General features: G+C 39.6%; 1 protein-coding gene and 1 long non-coding RNA gene across 2 annotated transcripts in view; both read left to right on the forward strand.

Moving 5' to 3' along the window:
• The first annotated feature begins 816 nt into the window (after positions 1-816).
• The window catches only part of LOC133420532 (uncharacterized), a 35,575-nt gene continuing 16,553 nt past the window's right edge, over positions 817-19,838 (forward strand). Inside the window, exons 1-9 of the mRNA XM_061710226.1 lie at positions 817-1,447; positions 7,306-7,571; positions 7,980-7,992; positions 9,625-9,807; positions 11,808-11,990; positions 12,231-12,422; positions 16,195-16,224; positions 16,322-16,504; positions 16,745-16,936. Of these exons, the coding sequence (XP_061566210.1) occupies positions 817-1,447; positions 7,306-7,571; positions 7,980-7,992; positions 9,625-9,807; positions 11,808-11,990; positions 12,231-12,422; positions 16,195-16,224; positions 16,322-16,504; positions 16,745-16,936 (1,873 nt within the window). The remainder of the gene's footprint in view (positions 1,448-7,305; positions 7,572-7,979; positions 7,993-9,624; positions 9,808-11,807; positions 11,991-12,230; positions 12,423-16,194; positions 16,225-16,321; positions 16,505-16,744; positions 16,937-19,838) is intronic.
• On the forward strand, positions 17,412-19,489 carry LOC133420255 (uncharacterized). Its single transcript, XR_009770593.1, has 3 exons — positions 17,412-18,371; positions 18,469-18,651; positions 18,892-19,489. It is a non-coding gene; the product is annotated as an uncharacterized LOC133420255 (long non-coding RNA).

The raw sequence follows: 19,838 nt of genomic DNA on the forward strand, positions 1-19,838 counted from the left end.
GTCAGAAAAGGATGAGGAGAAGGCATCTGCTGCATGTGCTGATGCAACTGACCAGCTGAAAGAGCTGTCGTGTTTGATGGCAGAGTGTGATGACACATGTACTTAACCTACCTCAAAGCTCTGGATAATGTACATGGACATGGTGATGATTCTGAAGCGATTCATCCATGCTGAGCGTGCAGGCCTGTGGGAGGAACACCTGGCTGAAGTAGAAAGGATGCTACCATACCTTGTAGCTGCTGGCCACTACAAGTATGTGTCTTGCTTGCCTCACTATTTGGAAGCCATGAGAAGCCTACCTACACTGGCTCCGGAAGTCCATAGAGAATTCAAGAATGGGAACTTTACTGTGCATCAAACTGAAGTTCATTTCAATCTTGTCTGGACAGACATGGCACTTGAGAAAACATACAACCGTGATGCCAAAACAGAACTCTTCACGGGCATCAGTCAGCAGCCAGCAGCCATGGAGAAATACTTGCGAGCTCTTCCATGTCTGACAGCGGTATCAGAGCAGACAAAAGCTATGGTACACCTGGACACCAAACACCATGAAGACTCCAAAAGCCAAGGACAAAAGGACACAGGAAGTGTTCTGAAAATAACAGATGTAGTCAAAAACCAGATGATCAATCCCTTCATGTGTGAAGAACAGGAGCTGCTTAACATTTCAACAGGCCACAAATCTGCATCTGCAGACTTGGTGTACGCCCGTGAAAAAGGATTGGAGGCACTGGCTGCAGCAAGAAAAACAGTGAGAAAATAACCCCAATGAAACTTGCCACATTTGCAGCAAAGACATAAAAGACAATGTCCATGGCTCTCAAAGCCAAGAAGGTCTACCAGGAAGAGAGTGCTGTTGTCCGAAACCTGTACTTTGTGACGGACTTGGATGAAGACAAGAAGGTAGAAGTCTTTGGTCATGAGTGGACAAGTTGCCCAGCCTCCCTGTTTGAGCCAGATCCATCCCTTGACCAAGGTTATGCCATGCGTAAAGGGAATAAGGCAGACTACTTGGCTGCGATCAAGACATCCCTTGGCAGCTCATGGTGTGAAGTGGACAGATTGCCCACATTCGACAAGCCTGTTGTAATGATAGTTGATGCCATGGCATTCATCCAGCGTCACCAACATCTTGGTAGCAGCACCTTCCATGAACTGCAAGCAAAGTATCTGAAGCATCTCCTTAGTGGTATCACCGACAACTGTGACTGCATCCGCTTTGTTGGTGATCGATATGATGTCTCTCCAGCTGAAAGTCTGAAAGGAGAGGAACGAGAGAAGAGAATGAAGACTTGCCCCAGCAAGATGAAGGAGTACAAGCCACATGATACACTTGCCTTACCGGAATGGAAAGGATTTGTTCAAAATCCACTGAATAAAGCGAACCTGCTGAACTATATGGGAGAAACATGGGCTGCTCAGCACAAATTACTTCCTCCTGGATGTACACTTATTCTCGGTGGACTTTTCTGTGATCCTGGTCGCACTGTTCTGTTAGCAGCAGATTGTCAGGTTGAGCTTCCAGAACTGTCCTGTGAGAAGCACGAGGAGGCAGATACCAGGATGTTTGCCCATATTGCATACTCAGCACAACATCTGCACCACGAACGGGCTGTGGTTGTGGCTACTGACACAGATGTAATCATGATGTGCATATATTACATCACACACATGGATGGCCTACAGGAGCTATGGGTAAAGAAGATGGATACCTACCTACCTGCTCATGCAATTATGGATGCCCTGGCAGTGAAGTACAGTGTTGAAGCTTCAGATCTTTCATCCATACTCCTCAGCACCTATATACTAACCGGATGTGACACAGTGAGTTACTTTTACAGAAGAGGGAAAAGGCGTGCCTACAAAGCCACTGTTGATCAACTGAAGGATCTTCTGCCTCTGGGCCAATACGGTGACTCTGGGGAAAGTCTGAATGTTACCGAAGATGTTGTGACAGCAGCCAGACGATACATGGCTTCACTGTATGACAGGAGTGACTTCAGTGGTAACTTCGATGCACTGCGGGTCCATCTTTTTGGCAACGTCAAAGGAGACATCCGTTGCCTTCCACCTACTGAAGATGCCTTCCAATTACACCTTCTCAGAGCTGTGCATCAGTTGGTTATATGTAAGAGGGCACACATGTCTCAGCCAAATTACCCTGTGGCAACAAACTTTGGCAGAGAGCTTGTCAGTGGTAAGCTAGTGGCAAAAATGATGCTGAAGGATGCAAAATCTGCACATTGCAAGCGCAGCAAATACTGCCACTGTAAGAAAAGCAAGTGTGCCCGAGGATGCTCCTGTGCAAGAGCCGGTGTCAAGTGTGTTATTGCGTGTCTCTGCACTGGGGACCCGAACAAATGTTCACGAGTTGAACTCACGCTCGAAGACAGTGAGAGTGAGTGAGTTAATCCGTTGTTTTTATTTTCCTGATCATTTTAATTTTTGTGATATTAGACGTATCTTTATTTTATTCAGCCAATGTTTTTCCTTTTTTACTAATACATAACAAATCTACTGTGCACAACTGTTTATTTTCCTATAAAATATATATATATATATGTTTTGAATTTGTTTTTTTTGGGGGGTACAGTTTTTTTCAACAACAAAAAAAGTCTCTGGGAATTTTGAGCATAAGGGTAATAAAGTCACCACAGTTTCTTTAATATAGGCTTGATTTTAATAATATTTTTTGTGGAATGACTATTAAGATTGTTGACAATAATGAGACATTGGCTGATGTCATAACCCATGGCAAAGTTGATTACTATTGAAGTAAAGATGAAAGTATTGGGAAAAATGCAAAAAACGGTTGTATTTTTTGTACAAAAAATGACTAAAAATCATTAGAAAAGGCTTTGTGAGTGTATTTCTTGACTTGGTGTTGTTCACATATGTGTTCTGTGTATCTGGGAATCATTTTTTGACAGCCTAACCAACCTATTGAGCACTTAAAGAAAATAAACCTAGTTCGCGTCACACAGTCAAAAAATACAGGCTTCAATATACAAAAATGACCATAACTTTTTTTCGCAATGTTTCCGGCAGAGCAGGCCTCTCATTCTGTGGACCTTAATGGCCAAATTAATAGAAAAAACACACAAAAAAAGTATAGCATGACATCACAGGTCCTCTCAAATTTTCAGTGACTGGATCCCCGACTATCTATCTGTGGCAAAAATCAGAATCACAATCATTTTTGATTGATAGTGAGATCACAGTTATTTAACATGATTATTCATTGGCTTTGGTAACATCATGAATTTATTGAACATTGACAATAGCTTTTAAACACAGCATTGCACCGCAATGCTAAGGCTTTTTACCAGACAAAAATAATAAATTGCGTTATTGCTCAATTAATATATTACTAATGTGCACTTGAGCCTACAGTGATATTGGTATGTTATTTACATGTTGATATATGCAGCAGCAATATTGCTAGATGGATTATTCATTAAATTTTCATTTTATTTTTCTGTAATGCAAAAATGTCATATATTCTGGATTCATTAAAAATCAACTGAAATAATGCAAGCCTTTTATCATTTTAATTATTATTATAATTAATTATTATTATTATTTTAATTTTATTTTATTATTTTGATATTGCTGATCATGGCTTACAGCTTAAGAAAACTCAAATATCCTATCTCAAAAAATTCTAATATTCTGGGAATCTTAATCTTAAACTGTAAACCATAATCAGCAATATTAAAATTATAAGAGGCTTGCAATATTTCAGTTGATTTGTAATGAATCCAGAATGTATGACATTTTTGTTTTTTTAATTGCATTACAGAAAATAAAGGACTTTACCACAATATTCAAATATTCTGAGACAGTCCTGTAAACTTGCTGGCGTGGTTTTGAACCACTTCTGAATATCCATCGTTACATTTGTGTTAATGGAGCAGCAGGGAGCAGCGTCTTGCAGATCAGTGACGTACACCGGCTGATTTATGGTTCCGCGCTGCACCAACGCAGAGCCTACAAGCGTAGTATACGCGGGGACGCGAAAGTACGGTGCGCGTCGCCGCGTACCTCTCGCCGTGGGCTACGCCGTCGATTTAACGCGGAACAATAAATGAGGCTTAACGCGCGCGCATGTTTTCTTTTCGTCTTTTCAACTGAGCAAACACATAAACTGAGGGTGCAATGCTTATGCACCCTCATAGAACCGGGCCTGTATAAGCAGCAGCTGTCTGGAGTGGACTATGTTAACTTTAATTGGACTTTGCATGACAAGCTAACTCGGTTCACCTTTGGGAAAGAAAGCAGTCAGCAGCTGCCTCCTCTCGTTCTGCCGTCTTTCTTTTTGTTTCCCCTCTTTCTTTTTTTGATAGCCCGATTTATGTTTTTTGGGCAACATGATGTCCTGCACACAGGTGTCTGATCTGGGCGCACTGACCTGTTGCCGGTCGCTGTTGGGCGGACTAAACCATTTTGCATCTCCGAGAGGGGGCCCCAGAATGTCCAATATGTTGGGAGAACTGTGACCTTAAGTTAATTCTCTCATTTGATGTTATCAATATATTTGAAATAAATGATGACACCAATTAATTGGAGGGCCCAATTCATTCAAAATAAAAACATCACAAAAAAAAAAAAAAAAAAAAATCAGGATTTTCATGGGCCCCTCTCTCTACTCGGGCCCTGGGTAGTCAGGTCCACTTTTCCCCCCACTACCACGCCCATGGCGGTAGTGCAACAAAAAATCCCATGGGGCCCAAAAAGCTTTTTTCCCATAGACCGCAATAGTGAAAGAGAAGCCTCTAAAACTGTTCACTGTTCACTGTTTAATACAGAAACAGAGGATGAGGACTTTGAAGGGTTTGATTAATGTAAAAACTGAAATAAAATACAATCAAACTAAGTTTTGCTTCCGCTCTATTTTTAAAATAAGCACACTCGTGTGCTTGTGTGTGAGTGTTCTGCGTGTGTGCAGCTCCGTGTGTGCAGCTCCGTGTCTGTAGACTGCGCCTTTTGGGACGGTGCGCTGTATGTGTGTTTTAAATCCAAAAATTAACCACAAAAATGAGGGTGCGCCTTTTCACACGGTGCGCCGAATGTTCGTGAAAATACGGTAGGTAGAAAAAATGTAACAGTTATACAATTCAAGGGCTATTATTGTAACCCCTCTACGTTTTTGCACTTTCAGAATCAGAATCAGAATCAGCTTTATTGGCCAGGTTCGAACATTGTCCAACAAGGAATTTGACTCCGGTTATTTCGCTCTTTGGTAGTAAAAAATAAACAATAAACAAATAAACAATAAACAAATGTGGTATTTCTATGTGGTATTACTATCTACAGTATAAACATTTTAACATTTTAAGGTGCAGCAGTTTGAGGTAGTGAGAAGGACAGTTCTGAATAAAAATAAGAATAAGTATAAGTATAACCTATATACAATTTTAACAGACAAATTATACAAAAAATACAAAAAATTATACAAAAGGAAGTACCAAAGTGAGAGGTGCAGCAGAGTGAGGCAGACATGATTATTAAAGAGGGTGCTGGATGATTTTTATTGCACGTGTTTGGTTACTCTGAGACTTATTATTTGTGGGAGTTCATCAGAGCAACCGCTTGCGGGAAGAAACTGTCTTTGTGTCTGGAGGTTTTGGCGTACAGTGCTCTGTAGCGCCGTCCAGAGGGAGGAGTTGGAACAGGCGGTGTCCCGGGTGTGAGGGGTCGGCAGAGATTCGACCTGCCTGTTTCCTGGTCCTGGACCGGTACAGGTCCTGGATAGATGGGAGGTTAGTCCCAACTATCCTCTCTGCAGTCCTGATGGTCCGTTGCAGTCTGTGCCTGTCCAGTTTGGTGGCTGATCCAAACCAGACAGTGATGGAAGAGCAGAGAACAGACTGGATGATGGCAGTGTAAAATGCGATCAGCAGCTGCTGTGGCAGGTTGAACTTCCTGAGCTGCCGCAGGAAGTACAACCTTTGCTGCGCCTTCTTCCTGATGGAGTTGATGTGGGTGGACCACTTCAGGTCCCGGGAGATGGTGGACCCCAGGAACTTGAAGGAGTCTGTGGAGGAGACGGTGCTGTTGAGGATGGTGAGGGGGAGGAGTGGCGGTGGGTTTTTCCTGAAGTCCACTGTCAACTCCACAGTCTTGAGCGGGTTCAGCTCCAGATGGTTCCGACCGCACCAGTGGACCAGCTGGTGATGATGAAGGTGATGATGATGAAGGTGATGATGATGACGGTGATGATGATGATGATGATGATGAAGGTGATGAAGGTGATGATGATGATGAGGAAGATGATGAAGGTGATGATGATGGTGATGATGATGATGGTGATGATGATGAGTCGAACCGGCAGTAAAAGCTGTTAAGCTGGTTGGCGAGTTTGTGGTTGCCTGCAGGGCGTGGAGCTGGTCTTTTGAACCCAGTGATGTTCTGCAGGCCTCTCCACACAGACGAGGGGTCAGGGTTGGCAGAGAGGCGATTCTGCAGCCGTTCGCCGTAGGATCGCTTCGTCTTCCTGATTTCTCTCGTCAGTGTGTTTTTGGCCTGCCTGAACAGGGCTCGGTCGCCGCTCCTGTAGGCCTTCTCCTTGTCTCTGCGTAGTTTTCTGAGAGTCGGAGTGAACCAGGATTTGTTGTTATTGTATGTGCAGAACGTCTTGGTCTGCACACACATGTCCTCGCAGAAACTGATATAGGATGTAACAGTATCAGTCAGTTCATGGAGATCTGAGGCCGCAGCTTCAAAGACACTCCAGTCGGTGATCTGAAAACAGTCCTGAAGCTCCAGCTTTGACTCCTCAGTCCACTTTTTAACAGTATTAACTACAGGCTTCGAGGTCTTTAATTTCTGCCTGTAGGTAGGGATGAGATGGAGCAGACAATGGTCAGAGTGACCAAGAGCTGCGCGGGGAACAGAGCGGTATGCATTTTTTATGACGGTGTAACAATGGTCCAGAGTCCGCGTGTCCTGGTGGGACACGTGACGTGTTGTCTGAATTTCGGGAGTTCGTGAGTGAGGTTTGCTTTGTTAAAGTCCCCCAAAACAATAAAGAATGAGTTCGGGAGTTTTTTCTCCAGGTCTGTTATCTGATCGGCGAGACACTGAGTGGCTTCAGCCACACACGCGTCGGGTGGAATGTAAACGCCGACCAGAACAAAGGATGAAAACTCCCGCGGTGAATAAAATGGTTTACAGTTCACAAAAAGTGTCTCTAAGTGAGGACTGCAAGAAACTTTTAGCACTGTGGCATCTGTGCACCAACCTTCGTTTATATAGAGGCAGACCCCGCCGCCTTTTCGTTTCCCTGATGATTCCTTGCAGCGATCCGCTCGGATGAGCTGGAATCCCGGCAGCCGTACTGCGCTGTCCGGGATCAGATCACTGAGCCAGGTTTCCGTGAAGCAAAAGGCGGCAGATCTGCTAAAATCCCGGTTCCTTGTGATGAGCATAAGAAGTTCATCTATTTTGTTAGTAAGGGATCGGACGTTTCCCAGGTGAATGGAGGGGAGCGCGGTTCGGAATCCTCTCTCTCTCAGCCGCACGAGGGCTCCGGCGCGCTTCCCCCGCTTGCGTCTCCTGTAAAGCCGGTAAACAGCGGCTGCTGCTCCGATCAGAATCTCCTTAAAGCTGTCCGGATCGGAGAAAATTGGGCAAGATGTGCCGGGAGAAGACTTCCTAATATTAAATAGTTCTTCTCTGCTGAAGGTGACCCGTGAGGGGCAGCAGAAAACAAGAAAAATAAACAAAAAGCAGAAGAAAAACTGAGAGCGAAAAACCGTGGCGGCCGTAGGGGGCGCCATCTTGAATATCTTGGACCAACGTAGGCAGTAGGCAGAAAAAAATGTTATACAGTTATACAGTTATACAATTCAAAGGCTATTATATTAACCCCTCTACGTTTTTGCACTTTGGACCAACGTAGGCAGGGTATGTTTTTATATGAGATTACAGCCCATGGCTCTTACTCAGCTGTTTCAGTCTGTTCTTCTCTGCAGCAACTCAGCAACGGTAGGACTCCAGATTAATACTAAATATTGTGTTAAAAGCTTATTTTATTGTTAAAATCCAAAATGTCTTACATATTTTGGGCAGAGGTGTATAATCCAGGAGCCATAAAGTAAAAACCCTGCCATGTTTCTGGATCAACCTGTACATTTAAAACAGGGGTTTTCACTAACAACCTACCATTTACCTGCAGAGGAACTGGTTTAGTGACTGGTTGGAACAACTGCTGGACTGGATTTTTACTTTATGACACCTGGATTATACACCTCTGATTTTGGGACATCTACTGTCTTGGGTTTATATAATGTATTGGATAAATCGAGCTGCTTTATAATAAGGAAAGCAAACAAAGAGACAAAGACCATGTCCTTGTTTCCTAACAAATCACACCAAATTGGGATTAGGATCACCTCTTTAGAGTAACACAGCTCCTTCCTCATTACTTTCTCTGACTGTGTCCGTCTTCCAGCTTTGTAAGGAAATAAAGCGGAGTCCATCTGGATCCAACCTATTGTGGAAGTAAGCCAGAAGACATGGAAGGTATTTCCTATTCTTTATTTTGCGCCTGTTCCAACCCTGTCAAGACAACTCTCCACACCATTTTAACCCCCTCCTATATATCTGCTCTCCCTGCCCCTTCACAAAAAGAGTCCACCTTCTGGTGTGAAACGCATACATGTACATCTTAGTGTCCACCGCACTTTCTTATTTAGGACTTTGAATTAAAAGCCCTCAAGTCTCAAAATGCATGGTCGAAAACCCCTTTAAATCATAATTTAGGAATCAATAAAGTAATATCTAATGACAATCACATACAACTATTTTACTGTGAAAATGTCTTATTTTTAAATCCAATTTACCAGACAAAAGTTTTAAAAAATCTAAATAGCCTTTTATCACATTAGTTGATTTTGATGACTGACACACCTGTCAGGCGCTGCAAAGGGCTGATGATCCTTTCCAGGGTTTACTTCCCCCATGTTCTGTAAGTGAGAAGTGTTTTTGTGAATTTTCAACAACTTTCTGATCATGTTGCTTGTTGAAGAAAGCTGACAGCATCGTCTCATTGTTTTAATTTACCGGCACACACCAGCGCGCAATGGACATGATGCCTGACATCATGTTTCAAGCGCACAGTGTTGAGTTGCACTTTACTAATGGAATGCTGGTTAAGGGTATGGAAGGGAGTTGTTGAGCTTGCACAATTGTGTGCAGGACATTTCATGCTGCTAAACAATCAACCCCTTTGTGAACTGTGTGAAAGTTGCTGCTGTGACCATAGCACTCCACTCCTAAGATCTTGTGATGTTGCAGCATAGGAAAAAGATAACAGCGAACTGTTACATTTGACAGAGGTCTTCAGAATATTAATAAAAGGTCTTCAGTAGAGAAAATGCTCAAATATTTCCTTTTATTGTCCTCAAACTATTTATTCAGGAAATTCAAGTTGCACATCAGTTAATTTCATGCCTCTAAATATGATTTAAAAGTGCTTTATGTCTGATTAGGGAGGCACAAGATAACGTCCAGCGTTGTGGATGAGTGTCTTTGCTCATATGAAGATCCAGTTTGCAGTAATTATTTCTCATCTGTACATGTTTGTCCTGATTTATATTTTCTTGCATGTACCACCAGTTAAGGTCCATAAAGTCACTACAGGAGAAACATTTGGAGCAGATGAAGATCTACTGAGACAAACAACAGTTGGGCTACATGTGGAGTACACAAGGCCAGAGGAGAGTGATGTCATCATTGTCTTCTGTCCAATCAGCTCTCCAGTTGGGTCAGATGTGGAAGCAGCCATGAGGAAGGTTCCAGGTACTGTGTTCCAGCTGTTTGATCTGTTGGTATGCAACAGATTACTTCATGTTGGACTGATGTGTCACATGAAACCACCATGTTAATGTACACATGGATGCATTTTATAAATACATAGACACATGTAGTAGTCTTGTAACAAAACTTTAAACAGCTACAATAAACATGAATAAATACTATTTTAATAAATGAGGTTGAAGCCTCAGTTGCATCTCATGTTCTTTTTTCTGGTGTTAGCAGATGATAAAAAGATCATTCTGGTTGTGATGCATCACACCCGAAAGGTCAACTACTCAACCGTTGGGAGAAGGTGGTCTGAGACCTTCAAGAATGTTGTCCTGGATGTTGATGTCCTCTTCCACGAGACTGTACCAGGACTACTGATCTGTGATGAAAACAAGAAGACCGTCCTCCAAATACAGGAATCTTTAGCTCAGTTTAATAATAGTGTTGGCATTTCTGATAACAATGGAAACATGTTTAAACGACAAATACAGAGATTCATACCTTGGACTCGGTCAGAATCAGTCTCTGACAGCAGCAACAAAGGTAGGAATCCAGATTAATGCAAGTTCTAGTGTTAACTGCATGTTTTATACTTATAAACTGGTAAAATGTTTTATCTTTATACAGTTGGAACAATTTAATTTCTTGAATATTAAAATGAGATTTATCACAGAAAAAAACAATGAAAAATGCAGATCAAAGAAAAACAAAAATAAAGTTGTATTTGATGAAGTTGTTTTGTTCGATAAAGAAAGTAACTGTGTTTTACATGTCATGGCACTCATCTTCTACAACTTTCATAATTTAAGTTTTATGACTTTTAAATTGGAACATTTAAAGGAAGTTTATTGATTTGAACACCCATAGATTAATTATTAGATAACATGGAGTTTAATCTTTTGTTAGTATCAAAGACTATATGTGTTGATGCAGTTCTTACTGAAACTGGAAAACCAATTTCCAGAAAAATACAAATTAATGTTGGTACATAAGCCGTTTGACCAACATTTAAATAATTTACAGGAAGCCTAACATTTTTTTATATAAAAGTGGTTCTCTAGATTGAGTTTCAACAAACTGAATACATTTGAACTCTTTAAACATACAGAAAGTGTATGAAAATACTGTTAGTACAGACGTCTCCTTCTGTTCACTGCTATCTCATTATACGTCTGTACAGGTCATGTTGTGAATGGCACAAAATACTGTCAATAGATGCAAAGAGAGCTGAATTTATGGCCTCTGCGCCCTCAGATCTGGATGAGTAATGACATATGTATAACCAAATATTCAAGCGTTAGAGGAAGAGGCCAAATTCTTTGTTTGTTTGAACAAACGTGGTGAATGAAGTAGATTCTGAATCGGATTTACATGAACACAATGAGGTTTTACAGAGAAATCTGGACTTCCTACAATACACTATCTTTGGGTTAATTTCTTCTGAATCGTCAGTTGTAGGATCTTCAATACTGGCATTCTGTAACATTTATGTAAAAGTGTGTCACCCGTTTTACATCATTGGTCTTTACACTCTGGCCCAAGCAAGACAGAAAAACCCTGCAAACATGTGTTCTTCCATACATGAAACAAGAAGAGCACCAAAAAATGATCTCAAATGAAGGCCAACATTTCTTGATGATTAACATTCAACACTTTTGGACTTTGTAAAGGTAGCTGCCGTGACCATGAAAGAATTTGATAGATTCTGCTGTAATTTGGGAGACTGTGAATCAAGTGTGGACGTTAGAGAAAATGCTCAAATATTTTCTTTTATTTTCCTCAAACTATTTATTCAGGAAATTCAAGTTGCACATCAGTTAATTTCATGCCTCTAAATATGATCTAAAAGTGCTTTATTTCTTATTAGGGAGGCCCGAGATAACGTCCAGCGGTGTGGGTGAGTGTCTTTGCTCATATGAAGATCCAGTTTGCAGTTATTATTTCTCATCTGTACATGTTTGTCCTGATTTATATCTTCTTGCATGTACCACCAGTTAAGGTCCATAAAGTCACTACAGGAGAAACATTTGGAGCAGATGAAGATCTACTGAGACAAATGAGAGATGGGCTGCATGTGAAGTTCACAAACCGTCAGAAGAGTGATGTCATCATTGTCTTCTGTCCAATCAGCTCTCCAGTTGGGTCAGATGTGGAAGCAGCCATGAGGAAGGTTCCAGGTACTGTGTTCCAGCTGTTTTATCTGTTGGTACGCAACAGATTACTTCATGTTGGACTGATGTTTCACATGAAACCACCATGTTAATGTACACATGGATGCATTTTATAAATACATAGACACATGTAGTAGTCTTGTAACAAAACTTTAAACAGCTACAATAAACATGAATAAATACTATTTTAATAAATGAGGTTGAAGCTTCAGTTGCATCTCATGTTCTTTTTTCTGGTGTTAGCAGATGATAAAAAGATCATTCTAGTTGTGATGCATCACACCCGAAATGTCAACTACTCAACCGTTGGGAGAAGGTGGTCTGAGACCTTCAGGAATGTTGTCCTGGATGTTGATGTCCTCTTCCACGAGACTGTACCAGGACTACTGATCTGTGATGAAAACAGGAAGACCATCCTCCAAATACAGGAATCTTTAGGTCAGTATAATAATAGTGTTGGCATTTCTGATAACAATGGAAACTCGTTTACACGACAATCACAGAAGTTCCTACTTGAGACTCGGTCAGAATCAGTCTCTGACAGCAGCAGCAAAGGTAGGAATCCAGATTAATGCAAGTTCTAGTGTTAACTGCATGTTTTATACTTATAGACTGGTCAAATGTTTTATCTTTTATACATTTGGAACAATTTCATTTCTTGAATATTAAAATGAGATTTATCACAGAAAAAAACTATGAAAAATGCAGATCAAAGAAAAACAAAAATAAAGTTGTATTTGATGAAGTTGTTTTGTTCGATAAAGAAAGTAACTGTGTTTTACATGTCATGGCACTCATCTTCTACAACTTTCATAATTTAAGTTTTATGACTTTAAATTGGAACATTTAAAGGAAGATTATTGATTTGAACAACCATGGATTAATTATTAGATAACATGGAGCTTAATCTTTTGTTAGTGTCAAAGACTATATGTGTTGATGCAGTTCTTACTGAAACTGTAAAATCAATTTCCAGAAAAATACAAATTAATGTTGGTACATAAGCCGTTTGACCAACATTTAAATAATTTACAGGAAGCCTGACATTTTATTATATTAAAGCAGTTCTCTAGATTGAGTTTCAACAAACTGAATACATTTGAACTCTTTAAACAAACAGAAAGTGTATGAAAATACTGTTAGTACAGACATCTCCTTCTGTTCACTGCTATCTCATTATACGTCTGTACAGGTCATGTTGTGAATGGCACAAAATACTGTCAATAGATGCAAAGAGAGCTGAATTTATGGCCTCTGTGCCCTCAGATCTGGATGAGTAATGACATATGTATAACTACGTATTCAAGCGTTACAGGAAGAGGCCAAATTCTTTGTTTGTTTGAACAAACGTGGTGAATGAAGTAGATTCTGAATCGGATTTACATGAAGACAATGAGGTTTTACAGAGAAATCTGGACTTCCTACAATACACTATCTTTGGGTTAATTTCTTCTGGATTGTCAGTTGTAGGATCTTCAATACTGGCATTCTGTAACATTTATGTAAAAGTGTGTCGCCCGTTTTACATCATTGGTCTTTACGAACTGGCCCAAGCAAGACAGAAAATGTCATGGTTTCCCAGTTGGGGATAGGTTTTCTCCATGATCACTCACTCTCCTGTCATTCCAGATCCTGCCACCCTCATCAGCCAGATCAACCCCTCATCCTCATCAGCCCCTTGTACACCGGCAGCTCAGAGGACCCGGGTTCCCCCTCAGGCAGCTCTCGAGTCTCGATACCGGCCTCCTGACCCGCCTGCTACGTCCCGAGACCGGCCTCCTGACCCGCCTGCTACGTCCCGAGACCGGCCTCCTGACCCGCCTGCTACGTCCCGAGACCGGCCTCCTGACGAAGAATTTGATAGATTCTGCTGTAATTTGGGAGACTGTGAATCAAGTGTGGACATTAGAGAAAATGCTCAAATATTTTCTTTTATTTTCCTCAAACTATTTATTCAGGAAATTCAATTGCACATCAGTTAATTTCATGCCTCTAAATATGATCTAAAAGTGCTTTATTTCTTATTAGGGAGGCCCGAGATAACGTCCAGCGGTGTGGGTGAGTGTCTTTGCTCATATGAAGATCCAGTTTGCAGTTATTATTTCTCATCTGTACATGTTTGTCCTGATTTATATTTTCTTGCATGTACCACCAGTTAAGGTCTATAAAGTCACTACAGGAGAAACATTTGGAGCAGATGAAGATCTACTGAGACAAACAACAGTTGGGCTACATGTGGAGTACACAAGGCCAGAGGAGAGTGATGTCATCATTGTCTTCTGTCCAATCAGCTCTCCAGTTGGGTCAGATGTGGAAGCAGCCATGAGGAAGGTTCCAGGTACTGTGTTCCAGCTGTTTTATCTGTTGGTATGCAACAGATTACTTCATGTTGGACTGATGTTTCACATGAAACCACCATGTTAATGTACACATGGATGCATTTTATAAATACATAGACACATGTAGTAGTCTTGTAACGGACCTTTAAACAGCTACAATAAACATAAATAAATACTATTTTAATGAATGAGGTTGAAGCTTCAGTTGCATCTCATGTTCTTTTTTCTGGTGTCAGCAGATGATAAAAAGATCATTCTGGTTGTGATGCATCACACCCGAAATGTCAACTACTCAACCGTTGGGAGAAGGTGGTCTGAGACCTTCAGGAATGTTGTCCTGGATGTTGATGTCCTCTTCCACGAGACTGTACCAGGACTACTGATCCGTGATGAAAACAGGAAGGCCGTCCGTCAAATACAGGAATCTTTAGGTCAGTTTAATAATAGTGTTGGCATTTCTGATAACAAGAGAAACTCGTTTCCACAACAATCACAGAAGTTCCTACTTGAGACTCGGTCAGAATCAGTCTCTGACAGCAGCAGCAAAGGTAGGAATCCAGATTAATGCAAGTTCTAGTGTTAACTGCATGTTTTATACTTATAAACTGGTCAAATGTTTTATCTTTATACATTTGGAACAATTTAATTTCTTGAATATTGAAATGAGATTTATCACAGAAAAAAACAATGAAAAATGCAGATCAAAGAAAAACAAAAATAAAGTTGTATTTGATGAAGTTGTTTTGTTCGATAAAGAAAGTAACTGTGTTTTACATGTCATGGCACTCATCTTCTACACTTTCATAATTTAAGTTGTATGACTTTTAAATTGGAACATTTAAAGGAAGTTTATTGATTTGAACAACCATAGATTAATTATTAGATAACATGGAGCTTAATCTTTTGTTAGTGTCAAAGACTGTATGTGTTGATGCAGTTCTTACTGAAACTGGAAAACCAATTTCCAGAAAAATACAAATTAATGTTGGTACATAAGCCGTTTGACCAACATTTAAATAATTTACAGGAAGCCTGACATTTTATTATATAAAAGTGGTTCTCTAGATTGAGTTTCAACAAACTGAATACATTTGAACTCTTTAAACATACAGAAAGTGTATGAAAATACTGTTAGTACAGACGTCTCCTTCTGTTCACTGCTATCTCATTATACGTCTGTACAGGTCATGTTGTGAATGGCACAAAATACTGTCAATAGATGCAAAGAGAGCTGAATTTATGGCCTCTGCGCCCTCAGATCTGGATGAGTAATGACATATGTATAACTACGTATTCAAGCGTTAGAGGAAGAGGCCAAATTCTTTGTTTGTTTGAACAAACGTGGTGAATGAAGTAGATTCTGAATCGGATTTACATGAAGACAATGAGGTTTTACAGAGAAATCTGGACTTCCTACAATACACTATCTTTGGGTTAATTTCTTCTGGATCGTCAGTTGTAGGATCTTCAATACTGGCATTCTGTAACATTTATGTAAAAGTGTGTCACCCGTTTTACATCATTGGTCTTTACACTCTGGCCCAAGCAAGACAGAAAAACCCTGCAAACATGTGTTCTTCCATACATGAAACAAGAAGAGCTCCAAAAAATGATCTCAAATGAAGGCCAACATTTCTTGATGATTAACATTCAACACTTTTGGACCTTGTAAAGGTAGCTGCTGTGACCACGAAAGACTTTGATAGATTCTGCTGTAATTTGGGAGACTGTGAATCAAGTGTGGACATTAGAGAAAATGCTCCAATATTTTCTTTTATTTTCCTCAAACTATTTATTCAGGAAATTCAAGTTGCACATCAGTTAATTTCATGCATCTAAATATGATCTAAAAGTGCTTTATTTCTTATTAGGGAGGCACAAGATAACGTCCAGCGGTGTGGGTGAGTGTCTTTGCTCATATGAAGATCCAGTTTGCAGTTATTATTTCTCATCTGTACATGTTTGTCCTGATTTATATCTTCTTGCATGTACCACCAGTTAAGGTCCATAAAGTCACTACAGGAGAAACATTTGGAGCAGATGAAGATCTACTGAGACAAACAACAGTTGGGCTACATGTGGAGTACACAAGCCCAGAGGAGAGTGATGTCATCATTGTCTTCTGTCCAATCAGCTCTCCAGTTGGGTCAGATGTGGAAGCAGCCATGAGGAAGGTTCCAGGTACTGTGTTCCAGCTGTTTTATCTGTTGGTACGCAACAGATTACTTCATGTTGGACTGATGTTTCACATGAAACCACCATGTTAATGTACACATGGATGCATTTTATAAATACATAGACACATGTAGTAGTCTTGTAACAAAACTTTAAACAGCTACAATAAACATGAATAAATACTATTTTAATAAATGAGGTTGAAGCTTCAGTTGCATCTCATGTTCTTTTGTCTGGTGTCAGCAGATGATAAAAAGATCATTCTGGTTGTGATGCATCACACCCGAAAGGTCAACTACTCAACCGTTGGGAGAAGGTGGTCTGAGACCTTCAGGAATATTGTCCTGGATGTTGATGTCCTCTTCCACGAGACTGTACCAGGACTACTGATCTGTGATGAAAACAGGAAGACCGTCCTCCAAATACAGGAATCTTTAGGTCAGTTTAATAATAGTGTTGGCATTTCTGATAACAATGGAAACTCGTTTACACGACAATCACAGAAGTTCCTACTTGAGACTCGGTCAGAATCAGTCTCTGACAGCAGCAGCAAAGGTAGGAATCCAGATTAATGCAAGTTCTAGTGTTAACTGCATGTTTTATACTTATAAACTGGTCAAATGTTTTATCTTTATACATTTGGAACAATTTAATTTCTTGAGTATTGAAATGAGATTTATCACAGAAAAAAACAATGAAAAATGCAGATCAAAGAAAAACAAAAATAAAGTTGTATTTGATGAAGTTGTTTTGTTCGATAAAGAAAGTAACTGTGTTTTACATGTCACGGCACTCATCTTCTACAACTTTCATAATTTAAGTTATATGACTTTTAAATTGGAACATTTAAAGGAAGATTATTGATTTGAACACCCATAGATTAATTATTAGATAACATGGAGTTTAATCTTTTGTTAGTATCAAAGACTATATGTGTTGATGCAGTTCTTACTGAAACTGGAAAACCAATTTCCAGAAAAATACAAATTAATGTTGGTACATAAGCCGTTTGACCAACATTTAAATAATTTACAGGAAGCCTGACATTTTATTATATAAAAGTGGTTCTCTAGATTGAGTTTCAACAAACTGAATAGATTTGAACTCTTTAAACATACAGAAAGTGTATGAAAATACTTTTAGTACAGACGTCTCCTTCTGTTCACTGCTATCTCATTATACGTCTGTACAGGTCATGTTGTGAATGGCACAAAATAGTGTCAATAGATGCAAAGAGAGCTGAATTTATGGCCTCTGCGCCCTCAGATCTGGATGAGTAATGACATATGTATAACCAAATATTCAAGCGTTAGAGGAAGAGGCCAAATTCTTTGTTTGTTTGAACAAACGTGGTGAATGAAGTAGATTCTGAATCGGATTTACATGAAGACAATGAGGTTTTACAGAGAAATCTGGACTTCCTACAATACACTATCTTTGGGTTAATTTCTTCTGGATCGTCAGTTGTAGGATCTTCAATACTGGCATTCTGTAACATTTATGTAAAAGTGTGTCACCCGTTTTACATCATTGGTCTTTACACACTGACCCAAGCAAGACAGAAAAACCCTGCACCAAAAAATGATCTCAAATGAAGGCCAACATTTCTTGATGATTAACATTCAACACTCTTGGACTTTGTAAAGGTAGCTGCTGTGACCACGAAATAATTTGATAGATTCTGCTGTAATTTGGGAGACTGTGAATCAAGTGTGGACATTAGAGAAAATGCTCCAATATTTTCTTTTATTTTCCTCAAACTATTTATTCAGGAAATTCAAGTTGCACATCAGTTAATTTCATGCCTCTAAATATGATCTAAAAGTGCTTTATTTCTTATTAGGGAGGCCCGAGATAACGTCCAGCGGTGTGGGTGAGTGTCTTTGCTCATATGAAGATCCAGTTTGCAGTTATTATTTCTCATCTGTACATGTTTGTCCTGATTTATATTTTCTTGCATGTACCACCAGTTAAGGTCCATAAAGTCACTACAGGAGAAACATTTGGAGCAGATGAAGATCTACTGAGACAAACAACAGTTGGGCTACATGTGGAGTACACAAGGCCAGAGGAGAGTGATGTCATCATTGTCTTCTGTCCAATCAGCTCTCGTGTTGGGTCAGATGTGGAAGCAGCCATGAGGAAGGTTCCAGGTACTGTGTTCCAGCTGTTTTATCTGTTGGTATGCAACAGATTACTTCATGTTGGACTGATGTTTCACATGAAACCACCATGTTAATGTACACATGGATGCATTTTATAAATACATAGACACATGTAGTAGTCTTGTAACAAAACTTTAAACAGCTACAATAAACATGAATAAATACTATTTTAATAAATGAGGTTGAAGCCTCAGTTGCATCTCATGTTCTTTTTTCTGGTATCAGCAGATGATAAAAAGATCATTCTGGTTGTGATGCATCACACCCGAAATGTCAACTACTCAACCGTTGGGAGAAGGTGGTCTGAGACCTTCAGGAATGTTGTCCTGGATGTTGATGTCCTCTTCCACGAGACTGTACCAGGACTACTGAAATGTGATGAAAACAGGAAGGCCGTCCTCCAAATACAGGAATCTTTAGGTCAGTATAATAATAGTGTTGGCATTTCTGATAACAAGAGAAAGTTAGGACCTGAGACTCGGTCAGAATCAGTCTCTGACAGCAGCAGCAAAGGTAGGAATCCAGATTAATGCAAGTTCTAGTGTTAACTGCATGTTTTATACTTATAAACTGGTCAAATGTTTTATCTTTTATACATTTGGAACAATTTAATTTCTTGAATATTAAAATGAGATTTATCACAGAAAAAAAACAATGAAAAATGCAGATCAAAGAAAAACAAAAATAAAGTAGTATTTGATGAAGTTGTTTTGTTCGATAAAGAAAGTAACTGTGTTTTACATGTCATGGCACTCATCTTCTACAACTTTCATAATTTAAGTTATATGACTTTTAAATTGGAACATTTAAAGGAAGTTTATTGATTTGAACAACCATAGATTAATTATTAGATAACATGGAGTTTAATCTTTTGTTAGTATCAAAGACTATATGTGTTGATGCAGTTCTTACTGAAACTGTAAAATCAATTTCCAGAAAAATACAAATTAATGTTGGTACATAAGCCGTTTGACCAACATTTAAATAATTTACAGGAAGCCTGACATTTTATTATATAAAAGTGGTTCTCTAGATTGAGTTTCAACAAACTGAATACATTTGAACTCTTTAAACATACAGAAAGTGTATGAAAATACTGTTAGTACAGACGTCTCCTTCTGTTCACTGCTATCTCATTATACGTCTTTACAGGTCATGTGAATGACACAAAAAAC

The sequence above is a fragment of the Cololabis saira genome, chromosome 20 (assembly GCF_033807715.1).
Source record: "Cololabis saira isolate AMF1-May2022 chromosome 20, fColSai1.1, whole genome shotgun sequence".
Lineage (NCBI taxonomy): Eukaryota > Metazoa > Chordata > Actinopteri > Beloniformes > Belonidae > Cololabis > Cololabis saira.